A 13,967-nucleotide genomic window follows, 5' to 3' on the forward strand; every position below is an offset into this window, starting at 1 on the left:
CACAGAAGAGTTGCAAAGTGCAAACCACTAGTGAACAAGAGAGCTGTAAAGGCCCGTCTCGAATTTTCCAAACACACACCTAGAAGACCCCCTAGACTTTAGCTATAACATTCTATGGACTGATGAGGCAAAGGAAGAATTTGGGTCCCATGACATCTGGCATAAAACCTACACTGCATTCCACAATAACATCATACCTACAATAAACCATGGTGGTGGCTATTTGTGCTCACTAACCACCCCCTACTTGTACAATGCAGTATATTCCCTCACCCTTCCCTATAAACTGGTTTTCCCCCCCAAGCTGGAGCTTTCCTTATGTTACAAGTTTAGATATGTAGGTGTATGATGTTGCTTACATGTGTTACGTGCCATATAATCCTGAGATTGTGGTGGAATTCATGCCTTGCATTGTACAGGGTGAAATCTACTGTATTTCCACAAATTAACAGACATGCTGTGGACTTGACCTGTATTCCTCACAAACCCACCACATATATTGTACATGGAGGTGTCTGAAGCCGTCACAACTGTGTGAAAAGGCAGCTGCTGACAAGCCAGTTCAGTCTTGCATGTACATAAGGTGGTCCATCATAAGAAGGATCTGACTTACAAAATCAGTAACAAGCCATCCAGTTCCTATTTAATGTGTAAGGGCTGTTAAAAGGTGCTTTCACACAGTGTTTCTAGCAAAAACTTATTTTTAGCAGCTTTTTTTTAGGCTGTAAGGCAAAACAGGATTTTTGTTTCTTACTTTTCTCATCACATTCATTGAGGAACACAGCAAGACCCTGGGTATAGCTCCTGCCACTAGGAGGCAGACATCAAGCAAAGAAAGTTAGTCCCTCCTACCAGCTATACCCCCTGCAGGCACGGAGCCTAAATCAGTTTGTACATAAGAAGTAGGAGAAAACAAATTAAACACATGAAGTCATTCAACATCGGCAATAACCAGAAAACAAATAGTTCTAGGCAAAAACCAAGCAGGATTGAGAATCAGTTTGCACTGGTGGCAGTTTCTCAAACAATAAATAACCAATTGGGAGGCTGCTGTGTCCCCCAATGAGCGTGAACAGAAAGGGATTTTACGCAAGTAACAAAAATCCTGTGTTTTCTTGTCTGCGTCATCGGGGGACAAAGCAAGACCTTGGGATGTTCCAGAGCAGTACTCAAAGGGTGGGGCAATGGAAAAGGTGGGGTGGTCAGCCTAATCCCAGTGGGCATAAGCAAGCGACAGGTCCACCGGCAGCTGCCAAGTAATGCTTTCTGTAGGACTTGGAGATAATGAAGATTGGAAAGCATTCCCATCACTAGGAAGGCAGAACGAGTTGCCAAATGTCAAGAAGTGCCTGTAAGTGTAGCACGGTGGTACCAATGAGGGAGCGTGATGTGCTTGTCCTTTAATAAAAAAAATACATACATTTTAGGAGCTACCGTTCATTTTCCAGCCTGTTCGTCAGTCTTCTTGAAGGTGGAGTTCTGTCCCTTCCCAGTCCTGTCAGACCTTTACTACAATGAAGCAGCATCTTTCCTTGCTAGCAGCCAAGGCAAAGCACGACTATGGTTGAATCCAAGTCGAAAAGAGCCCTTCCATTTAAACTTTGTGAAGGGGAGAAGAGCTCACCCATCGATTTAATCTGTTCTTGACTGTGGATATGGGGTTATCCAGTTGCCCACTTCTGCAAAGTAGCAGGTCAAGAGAGCTAAAACATGGGACATAATAGACTGCAGGATGTTAATCATCTCTGACATAATCGCTTCATTGCAGGTCATTACTGTGGGGGTAATGCAACTGTGCCAAACAGGGAATTGGCACAAAACAGATTTGGCGTATGAGCGTACAGATGATCTGAAGTTATAGGATGACGATCGTAAGTGGGGAGGAAGCTACTCTCGTTGGAGAGCGATCAGGACATCAGAAACATGGAGGCCTGAATGGTCCAGAATCTGTGCTGCCAAGGTGGGATATTTCCTAAACAGAGGAAAAAGCCTAAAACTGTATCGACCTGTCTAAACAGGCAGCATGAGCAAACAAGCTAGCAGGGACGTCACTCCCTCGTTCAAATGAGAAGTGGCTCGTCTAACAGGACTCTAATACAGTCCCTAAATGTGTAGTGTGTTTAGTTACTTATGATAGTAACAGATGATGTACTCTTGCTATGGAAGGGATCATCAGGGTTGATTGATGGTAGAACTTTCTGCCTAGCCTGGTCAGTGTATTGTGTAATAACAGAGGGCAGTCATTCGCCAGGAAGTAGTACCAACTGGAAGGGATTTAAGACTATTCCTTGGTGGTACCCTAAAAAGCCATTTGAAGCCTCGCCGAGAGAGCAATCATGCTTGAGGATAAATATAGCCAGTAACTGTGAGAACTTGGGCTTTAAGTCAGGGCATCCCATTATACCGTGCAGCCTGCAACACTGCGCTGCTACAGAGACTTTTCAGAATCTAGCCTAGTGACATGCTGTCTATAGAGGGGGTGAGAGATTTTCAATTATTACTACCAGTAGCACCAACTGCCCATATCAGATGCAATGCTTGTTCTGCGGAAGCAGGAAATGGGCTGTGATATTTGACACTACCTTGTGGTTATGAAGACACTGGCGGACTGATAAGGATCATTGTATAAGGAAGATTATGTAGCTACCACTCCAGCTTTTGCAAAAAATAGCATTACTGCATTTGATTATGATATACACCCAAATTCATTACTTTTCTGGAAGTGTCAGGCTGGGTTCACACAGGGCAGAATTGTCGCGGAATTTGGGTGCAGACCCTCCGCACAGAAATTCTGTTTCATTTTTAATACTGAGACTAAGCAGTAAAGTGGATCAGATTTGCAAAAATCTCATTCACACGCTGCCAACAGTTCCTTGCGGACAAGCCATGCGGAAACGGACACGTGTCGCAGAATTCAAATCTGCAACGTCAGTTTTGGTTTGAAGCCGTTTCCGCTGCGGGCTCTCCTCTCTAAGGGGGGAGATTTCTGCAGTGGAATACAGTCTGAAAAGAAAAGCTGCTTCGAAACCCAAGCAGCCTTTCCGCTATGGAAATCATACGGAATTTCCGTGCGGTCCCGCTGTGGACATTCCTGTTCCGTGTGAACCCAGCCGTAGTATAACAATCTGATGTTTCTCTTGACTGCATGATCAAGCTATTGAGCTTGACTTCTGGAAGATAGAACTATAGATGACCATGTCTCTGAGTAATTTAGTTACTCCTCCATGAAAGGTGTAATGTGACTGACACCAGCAAGCACTGCATAATAGTGAGACGCTAGTAGTAATACCATTAGTCACCGCATATGCCGAAGGGAATAACTAATCGCACAATCATTGCATATACAAGACACGGAGTCTACCAGTAAGACATTTATTCCTGATCTAGAAGGTGGGAGGGATGAAGCAGCCTACTAACACTTGTCTCACCCTTAATAGAGGGTTGAGCAGTATGCAGGAGGCGATGAGGTTGCCTGACCCCTGCATTCAGTGCCCAATTGTGTCAGATACAAAATCTAGCACAAATACAATGATCCTCCCATGGAAATGGAAAAAGGCAGCCTGAGGCTTGTAGTTGCTGCGTTATGTCAGAGACAGAATCTAGCAGTAACACTTTTATTCCTCCCGCGGACGGGGGCAATGGTGCTTCCTTACTAGTCTATTCACTGCATCAAATGCAAAGTCTATCCATAATCCATTCACTTTGGTAAAGAGATAATATGGCGGTCTGATAACTGCATTTACCATGGGGACCGTAACACACCAAGTTATAACTGGATGACATGTGAATGGTCAATGGAGGGGTCTGACCACAGTCATGATTGATGCAGAATATCAGAGCACTACATTACTCTCATATGGAAGGGGTAATGAGGTGTAGGAGAGAGTACATAATTGAGTAGTCATGAGAGATAGTCTTACTGTATTACTTCTGCTGTAACACTGGGTAATGAGACGGATGACTCATGCCATAATTGTGCAGAGATACAGTCTCGCATAATACAATTACTTGATGCATGGAAGGGGGTAATGAGGCGACTGATGTTTTTCCTAACTGTAGTCATGACAGATACACAGTACTACTGTTACTTCTGCTATGGAAACAGGGAGACGGATAACTCCTGCGAAAATTTCGTAATCATGAGCGATACAAAAGTCTAGCCTTAATAGGATAACTCCTCCTATGGAAGGGGGTAATGAGGCGGATGACTCCTGCAATAACTGGGCAGTCATGAGACATGCGGATTCTCACCATAATACAATTACTCTTTCTAGGAAAGAGGAAAATGAAAGCGTAAATTATGCTTTCCACAGCCGTGTAGTCATGTCAGGCACAGATTTGCTGTACAACAATTACTCCTCCTATAGGGTGAGGGTAATGTGCACTAATAGTAGGTCCTCCACAGTGTTAATTATGGGGTACAAGAGCACCTGTATACCAGGTAATTATTTTACTCACTGAGGTGTGATAATATATGGAGTTTACCCATGTATACCTGTATCATCCTATACAGAGTTTACAGGGCCAGGAGATAACTGGCGTGTTACTCAAGAGACATGCTAGGCATGAGCTTGGCCATTCTGGATGGTGCAATAGCCCCCCTGCTTCGGTTGCGAGTCCAGTGGACCTGAGCGTTGGGTTCCAAATGAAGGAGTTTGCCATATGGGTTGTTTGACTTCCACACGGGTTGATGGAGGAAGGCATCGTATCAGTATTGACTACAGAAAACAATGCTGCTGTTGGTGAAGAACATTCTATGTACAGAGTACAACTTCGACAGTTGATATTGATGCAGTAATGGTTACCAAGGGCCATTTTATCCCAAGGACACCAGGGACTGAGGAGAATCTCTCTCACACTTCCAGCAATCATGCAGATGCGATTTGACTGGTCAGAGGGCATTAGTTAATCCTTGTCTCAGAGTTTCCCATATCCCACAATCAGGGGTGGGGTGCAGAAAGAAACGCCCCTAAAAAGGCAGAGCCTTTCTGGTCCAAGGCAGAGGAGCAATCAATTAAGTAGCTGCTGAGAAGCAGTTCTGGGGCACGGCTGGAGAAAGCTGTCCGAATAGGGGGTCTAGGTCCCATTTCTATACCCGTGTACCCCACACTGGAAGGCGGCTGTGAGTAGTTAAGGAGGAGGATGGGAAGCAACCCAAGGCTGGAGGGAGGTGGACCTAGATGTGGCCACTGGCCAATGAGATAGAGAAATAGAGAAGTCCCTCCTCCAGCAGAGTGCCAACCAGAAGTCTCATCTTCCCTGTATGCAGGCCTAAAACCATGACCACTACAGAAGCATCGGCTTGGCCCACCCGAAGTGCTGCATGCCCAACTCGCCAACCAGAATGACAGCCAACAGTGAGCACCAATCGGAAATCCCCCACACACACGGCCCACGAGTTGGGACCACCACAGAAGTGGTAACCTGACCCACTGGAAGTACTGCGCGCCCAACATGCCAAACAGAAGACCAGGCAGCACAGCACCCGTTTGAAGCCCCACAAACTCCAGTGTGCCTAGAGGAAGCCCCATCCCACAACCTCAGCCAGGAAGAGCCCTTCAGAAATGGACATTGGAAGTGGAAAAGAGGCCACTCCCTCAGCATAAGTGTACACTAGCAAGGGAGTTGGAAACACATCTGCAAACTAGGGTAGGTACAGTGGGTGGGCCACAAGGGAAGGCAAGGGACCGTTGAAGGTGGCAAATGTTTAAGGGCTGTAAGAGATGGCAACACTTAGATGTCAACCTTGGCCAGTGAGAAGTGAATTTGGAGGAGGGGTACCATGTAGAAGGGGCTTAGCAGCAGTGCTGGCAGCTACCTGATGCAGTGAACATAGTGAAAAGGAATGTAGAGAAGATGGGAAAATTGCAAAAGGGTGGAGGTGGAACGCAATAGCTCTATATTTACCCAATCCAGTTTACGCATCTCGTCTTTATCCTCTTTGGTTTGACTGTCCCGGGGCACCAGCAGACACACAGATTCAGCAACTTTCACTTCATGGTGAGAGATTGCTGGAAGTGTGTGTGTGTGTGTGTGTGTGTGTGTGTGGGTTTATCAGGCAGAAATCTCAGATGACCCCGTGGCCGGTGGGAAGCAGAGTGGTTAGTGCCGCTCTGGTCCACTCTTCCTTCTTGCAGGAGGAAGTAAGTGTGTCTATGCAGCACTGATCTCCGCCTCCCCCCCTCCCACTTGGGAACAATCAGGTAAATTACATTATCCCCGATTCCCACCTACAGGGATAAATGGAGAAATAAAAACAGAAAAGACCTGCAGAGCAGTAAGGTCTGCCTTCTTCAGACACTAATCTAAAACGGATTTAGCTCAGCGCCTGCACAAGGGGTATAGCTGGTGAGAGGGACGAATTCTTTTTTTGCTTAGTGTCCGCCTCCTAGTGGCAGGAGCTATAACCAAGGTCTTGCCGTGTCCCCCAATGACAACGATAACAAAAATGAGTTATATAAATGCACTATAAACAAGGCAGGGTTTTCCTCACTTTTGGCACCATTTTTGGGTCCACAGTATTTTTCCCAGAGGCTCCTCTAAGAAAAAAAGCTGGTCTGCATTTTTTTTTTACTTCGTTTTATTAACAAAATGACGAAGCAAGTATAACATACACAATGACATGTATACAGTTTCTCATACGTCGTTCTTTGACTTAGAACAAATCTTCATCGGTTTGATATTATTTTGCATTAAACAATAAATAATTGAAATTAAAAAATATCCTTTCTAACACGCTTGCTTTGCTGTGTATTTATTTTCTTTTTTTTCTTGTGTGGAGTGCGAGTTTATCCACAAGCCCCAAACGTTCTCAACTTTGTCAGGACATCCTCGATGCTGATAGACTACTTTTTCATAGGGAATTGTCGACCAATCTTATCCAATAGGAAATGGAAGGGGATCTCACCCCCATCCACCTCATAGCCCCCGTTTTCCTGGCCAGAAACAATATCTCTCTAATAAATATTTTATCGTGATGGATCCATGCCTCCTCATCCACAATCTAAATAGTGCCATTTTAGAGTCCAAAGCCAAAGGGACCGGTAGAAGCGTGGGCAAGAAGACAAAGACCTCACTCCAAAAATCTCCAACATAGGGGCATCCCCAGACCAACTGCCCTTGTCTGCATATTTAAACAAAAAAAAAAAAAAACTTTTCAAAAACATTAAATTCATGTTTGTTTTTTTTAATTACTTTTAAAGCAAGAAAAAAAAAAAAAGTGTCTGCCAGAGCAGCCTTACCTTTCGTTTAAAGGGGCATTTCTGGCATTCAGTATTAATGACCTATCCTCAGGACAGGTCATCCATAGTTGATCTGCCGCTCAGAATCCCCACCTGCTGTCAGTGCAGCCGAGCCAGACATCTACATTGGTAATTCGAGTCAAAAATGTAATAGAAGGCCTCCATCCAATTGAAATTAATGGGAGTAAAACCTTCAATTACACTTCCGCCTCCTCACTGCAGTCAGAGATGGAAGTATAATAAGAGAACAGATGTCATCGTTCCCATTGATCTGACCAAGGATGTGGACGTCCAACCAAACTGCACCGACTGCAGGCCGGAGGATCAGTAAATTGGCAGGGATCCTGAGCGGCAGGATAGGTCGCCAACAGTAAATGCCCGGAATACCCCTTTCAAGGTATTTTGTACTGCACAATACATAACACAATTCGTGGCCATTTTTTTTTTATTGCACTGGACATTTGGAATTGCATATAAAAGACTAGAATTTTTCAAGCTAGTCTGCAGCAAAGAAACCTACCTAGAAATGGGTCAAATTTCCTAGATTCTGTCCCACAAATTAGGCAGTTGACTTCATTCTGCAGAATACCCCCAAACACAGATGTTACCACTGTGTTTTCTCCATTGCTGCAATATACAATATAAACAACAAACTAGCAACCTTCATGTTACAGTCTTCATAGAAGAAAAAACAATTCCTAAAAGACTGCTACTGTAAAGTCATGAAAGTATACAAGATGTGTGGTGTAACAGGAGATGAAATATTACAGCTTCCTGCTGTAATGTGGAGGATGGAATACTCTGCTGAAATGTACTACAAATCTATAGAATTACAGACTAAAGCCAGTTAACATGTTGATAGCCACAAATAAAACCGGCTATAGTACACTTATAGCAAAGACGTAAAATAATGAATTTTCCCCCCATTTTCTAAACTGCATGGAAGACACTTACATACAACACTTGCTACTTCTGCTGGATCTGCTGGAGGTTTCCTGCGACATGAGGGGCTGACTACAGCCAGAGTCCCCCTGAAGTTCTAAATGCAAATGGTCCAACAAATACCGCATGAACTCATGGGCATCTTGCTGCTGGTAGCCCCTGAAAAAAAAAAGTTAAATCGATGAGCATATACTAAAAACTATACATTTTTAAAATTAGAAACTCAGAACATTTACATTTTCATTAACTATTTCCCAGGGCCATTTGACTGCAATTCAAAAACTATACAATTAAGGGCCCATTCACAACTGCATTGAAGCCTTCAGTCACAATTATTTCTTGTTTTTTGGAACAGAAAAACAGAACTAAACGATTTAGTTTTTTCACATTGATTTCAGTGGATTTTCAAAACAAAAGGAATGCTTTATTTGCTCCCTGCTCTATTTGTTTTCCTTGTTTTTTTGGTTTTACTACAACAAATAGTGATGCAGACTGCACTATTTATAAACGGAATGGAAGCAAACAAAGCATTCAGTTTCTTTTGAAAACCAGGGCATTCCATTGTACTGTACAGCCTTGGCTATTTTGCTACCAAGACTTTTTTGAATCTGATCTAGAGCAATATGTAGTGTAAGTAAAGGATTTATCATCCATAATATTATAAAGTAGCATTAACATAAGAGAACAGGCCAAGAACGGAGGGCAATCTGTCATCCAGAACTGCTCGACCTAGGGGGTAGGGAAGTGTTCATTAGGCATGTGAGAACTTACACTGCAGAAATAGGGAATGAGCCGTCTGGTAACAGTCATAATGTGGTTATGAAGATACCACCTGACTGATATATGAGAATTAGACATAAATATTTGAGGTAATGACTGATGGTATGCCATTATTCCTCCGGCTATTTGGCAAAAAGAGCCTAACAAAAGTGGGATGGAATTTAGCGACCCACTGCACAATGATGCCTACCTAAGAGGAAATACTGAGTCCATCTGATGTTCCCAGGACTATGTAAACCTGCTATATAGAATGTAGCAGTAATGTAATTGTGGTACGGAGGGTAGAACTGCGGACTACGTGGATCGTCGCCGAAGCCATCAACTACAGAGTTGAGCAGCAGTATCATTCTTTGACCTATGGAGAAGTCAATGATGCCGCCTGGTATTCACATCCAGTACATAATGAAGCGACATATGGAGTCCAGCAGTAGTTAATTCCTGCAATTTGAAGGGTATTAAAAGGTGGCTGTAGACCATTACTGACTGCATCATCGTATCAATGCAAAGGGAAGGCGTAGACATTTATGTGTTGAGAAGATAATATGGTGGCCTGATAGCTATGTTTACAATTATGACACAAGTCCTCCAATGCGACTGGTCAATGAGGGGGTAGGATGCCCGCTATGTTACAGCATGACATTATTCCGCTATGGACAGTAATAAAGAGCCGTGGGTGCAACTCGACAAAGTCACGTAGTCAAAAGAGATATATGCTTGCAATACTACAGTTACTCCTCCTATAAGAAGGGGGTATACCAGTGGAGGAGCATGAACAACTAGCAGTAGCGAGACTCTTATATATCGCAAGAAAATTGATAGCGCAGCATTGGCTGGATGATTCTCCCCCTACATTGAGGGAATTTAAGGATAACCGACTTACCATGGGAAAAAGGCATATACTTCAAACGTAAAGCAGGACACAAATACAGTAAGATCTGTTCCAAATGGTTGGATGCATTGGGCTTGGCAGAACTGAACTTGCACATTAGGTAAATTGAGTGTACAAGGGAAATGATATGTAGGGTCTATCCTAGTCACAAGAGGGAGCATGGGCCATTGCACTCTGCCAAGATTGCAGTGAGCTTAAGCAGTGGACTGGCGCCAGGGCAAGCCAGGGAGGAACAGCAACCTTCGAAAGCAATTAAGGGGACTGTACTAACCCTGAAAACTGCCAGATGCACTGCCCATAGGGATGGGCGGTCTTTTCCTGGGCACCACCTCCATTTAAGATGAATTCTAAGCTGGGGAACCTTGGAGGTGGAGAAGCACAAAGAAAACATCCCCAAGCATACAGCCCACATGCCAATGGCCACTGTCCATACCTGGGGCACTACCTCCTGTCGACCACACTGGGAATGATGGGGAAGGAGGTGTGGCAATACACATATATACATCTATGGGTTCCTTTCTGGAGGGTTGTTGTGAGGAGTCACCAAGGAAGGATCCCAGGGCTGGAAGGTGACCATGGACACAACCAATGACCCATCAGGATGAGAAAGAAAGCCCCGCCGTCAAAAGTGCGCCAACTGGGATGTCGCCGAAGGAGGTGTGGTATCATTCACACATATATACCTCAATGGGCTTCTTACTGGCGGGCTGCTGCAAGGACATGGCCCAGAGCAAAGCACCACCACAGGAGCCCAGGTCTCCTGAACCCCCAATATAGGATCTTAACAAGCAGCAACAATCCGTCCAGGGACTCTTGCACAGCACTGAGAAACGCAAAGCACCTGTGAAGCGTTTGTGGGGGGGGGGGGGGGGTCCTTCCGCCGCAGCACAGGCGCATGTTAGAAAGCAACCCTAAAGCCACATAGGAAAACGGAGTCCCTGACCGGTGACAGCCGCCACAACAGTTGGTCCTGAGGGAAGGGGAGGAACATTCCCAAGCAAGGGGGGTGAGAGGCCGTCTATTCCTGAGACAGAGACTCTTGGAGAAGGCCGCAGGCCAAGGTCCATTTGAGTGCGACTCCAGATGAGAGATCCCATGGGGGAAGATGCATATTGGGGACTATAGAGCCCCTGCATCCGGAACTGACTAAGGGGGACTGGAGGAAGGTGAAGGCGATGCAAGTATGAAGGGGTAAAGGGCGATGGCTCTATACTTACCTTATCCAGTTTATCATCTCCTCTTCTTCACTTTGGCTCCACCAGAGTCCCAGCTTCAGCGACTGTCAATATATGGTAAGAGATTGCTGGATGGGGATGGGGGTGGGGGGGGGGGGGGAGCAGGGATGTCAGGTGACATCATGGCTAGTGGTCGTCTTGGAGAAGGGAGTAACAGTGTGCCTAATGCATCACTGTTCACCCTCCCCACTTGGGAATCAGGGTTGATCTAACTTGGTTCTCAACTGGAGGGGGGAAAAGGAAAAACAACAAAAGCACAAAAGACTTGTAAAACAGAAAGGTCTGCCTCCTATGGACAAAAAGCTAAAACTGGAGAAATATAGCTGATAGAAGGGACTAGCTTTTTTTGTGTTTGTTTAGTGCCACCTCCTAGTGCAGCAGCTATACCCAAGGTCCTGCTGTGTCCCCCAATGACATAGCAAAAAAATTACATGTTAACTATATATTATGTAGGTCAACACTATTAAGGCGATACTAAATTTATAGCCTTCTATGTCATATTGCTTGTAAAAATAAAATATCTTTTGGTGGGCCTGGGAATCAGCTGATCAGCAGGGATCCAAGCAACAAGTCCCCATTGGTCATCAATAGCAAAAAAATAAAATTTAAAAGTCTCCTCGACAAGGCAACAGGCTGCCATGACCTCCGAATGGCACCCCACAAGCTCATTGCGGTGGGGGAGAGGGGGGGGGGGGCTTGCATGTCTTTGGAGCTAGTTATCAGAAGGATTTTGTTTCGCTTTCCCAACACAGGTGCACCGATATGACAAACAATAAGCACACCCTAACTGCCTTTACCCCCCTGATCTTCTCCTTATGCGGTTTCCCATTTTTTTCTGTCTCTTCCCAACTGTTACTCTTGTTTCTGGTCTATTTAGATTGATTCTATTTTACATTTTAAGGGGTTAAACTATTAGAAAAGGAACAGAAATCTTGAACATTACCTTATTTTACTTTGTAAGAATTAATATCTGAAATGTAAGTTTAAGGCATTTTGCTCAACTTTGTAATCCCCTGCCTATATACATGAGTGTAATGTTGAAAGTCATGATTAATATGTTTTGGCCTTTTCAAAATCAATAAAAAATTTGTTAAACAAGACGCAATTCAATAAACTTACATTTTTATTTCATTTTATGTCATGAGTGTTTATTATATTTAATAAAGTTAGTTTTAAAAGTTCCATAATAAAAAAAGCCATAAAAGGACGTCGGATTATAAAAAATTAAAAGATGCTGAACAAGTAGAGAAAAAAAAAAAAAAGACAGGCAGGGGACAGGAAAGCATTTGTTTATTTTTCTCAAAGATTCACTTTGTGGGTATTTGCAATCTGCAAATCTTAACAGATGGGAACATGCAGCATGCACTGCTTTTCCTGCCTAAGCACAGAAAAATAAAGACAATTCCACCTCACTGCAATAAATGGTTATAACATTAGCATTAATCTCCATTCATTCTCCACCTGGATGCAGCAGCAAGGGGGCGCCTCACCAGGTGGGACAGGAGTTGGAGGACCCACCTTTCTGAAAGTCCCAGAGGGGACCAGCATACCTCACAATATTTAGAGTATATTCTGTACCTACAGAATAAATGTCTAAAGGTGGGAATACCCCTTTAAGTAACGGTAAATATTTTTTCATAAGTGGACATATTGTCATCACTATACTTTGATTCACCAAGCACAATAGCACATACTGTAGATGCAGTAACAAAACTTTAAGTTAGCTGCATGACAAAAATAGATACATGCTTGACAGTTTTCATGAAGCTTGAACAGGTTTTACTAGCATCTCGACACAAAAATTACCTGAAGCTTGGCATGATTTTCCATACAACGTAGAATAAAGATTCCGGACTGAATGCAGTTTGGCTACCTTGCCACAATGCACACAAAGTCTTTCTAAACTCTTCAACCAATGACCTAAAAAAAAAATTAAAATTATTTCAGGTTCTAAAAACACTCCAACGTAATCTTTTCACTTTAACGCCAACTACGGCTCAGGACGAGATCCGTTTGTTCTGCAGCAAAACGATATTACAGTTTTGGACACACAGAGTTCGTTCTACTTCAAAGGGCTATAAGCTCAGTTTTTATCTGTTCTACTTAAATGCAAACCAAAATTATAGCTTTAGCAATGACAAAAGCATGTTAGTAGCACTTACCAAACCAGAGCTACAGCCGTTTGGAGTCGGGAATACTGAATTTACAGCTGTCACTTCTCAGTCAGTCAGTGTGCAGAGAAAAGAGCAAGGGGGAAAGCAAGCAGGCAGCAGATAGGATTTGCGATTCTCCTTCTCTTGACCTCTCCCATGAAAGGGGTGACATGGCCTTTTCTTCCGCCCCACCCCCAGCAACAAGAGAGCATATCTGCTCTCTCATTGTCACAAACGCGGATCTATTTTTTCCCCAGAAAAGGAGTAAAAAGACGAGAACTTGCTCACTTGATCACTTCTCTAGAACATTTAAAATGTTTTTTTCCCTTTACAATGCTTTAAATATTGAAATAACTAAGACAAGAAAAAAAAGAAATTGGTATTGCCACATCTGTAACATTCCATACTATAAAATTATACATTTATCCAGCATAATAAACTCCGTAAAATATAAAAGAAAGTGCCAAAGTAGAAATTTTCTGTGTCTCTCTCCTCTCCAAAATAGGAATAAGAAAAAGAAAAGAAAAAAGAAAAAAAAAAAAAAGAAAAGAATGGTACCAATAAAAACTACAAGTGATGCTGCAAAAAGAAAAACAAAAACAAATTGAACTCCAATTTCTATTAGAGTTCAAGGAAGAGACTGGACTCAACATTTGAAACAGGCTGAAGAACAGACGATACACAAAGTACAGCATGTCATGTTCATGGTTTTGCTACCTGAACAAAG

At 43.4% G+C, this 13,967-nt stretch overlaps 1 protein-coding gene across 2 annotated transcripts in view; it reads right to left on the bottom strand.

The window, feature by feature from the left end:
* The window catches only part of USP3 (ubiquitin specific peptidase 3), a 47,600-nt gene that overhangs the window by 5,381 nt on the left and 28,252 nt on the right, over nucleotides 1–13,967 (bottom strand). For both annotated transcript variants that reach the window (XM_066592297.1, XM_066592298.1), the window contains exons 8-10: nucleotides 12,894–13,007; nucleotides 8,196–8,342; nucleotides 7,762–7,868 (exon numbers count right to left, since the gene is read on the bottom strand). In XM_066592297.1, the coding sequence (XP_066448394.1) occupies nucleotides 7,762–7,868; nucleotides 8,196–8,342; nucleotides 12,894–13,007 (368 nt within the window). The remainder of the gene's footprint in view (nucleotides 1–7,761; nucleotides 7,869–8,195; nucleotides 8,343–12,893; nucleotides 13,008–13,967) is intronic.

The sequence above is a fragment of the Eleutherodactylus coqui genome, chromosome 2 (genome assembly GCF_035609145.1).
Source record: "Eleutherodactylus coqui strain aEleCoq1 chromosome 2, aEleCoq1.hap1, whole genome shotgun sequence".
Classification (NCBI taxonomy): domain Eukaryota; kingdom Metazoa; phylum Chordata; class Amphibia; order Anura; family Eleutherodactylidae; genus Eleutherodactylus; species Eleutherodactylus coqui.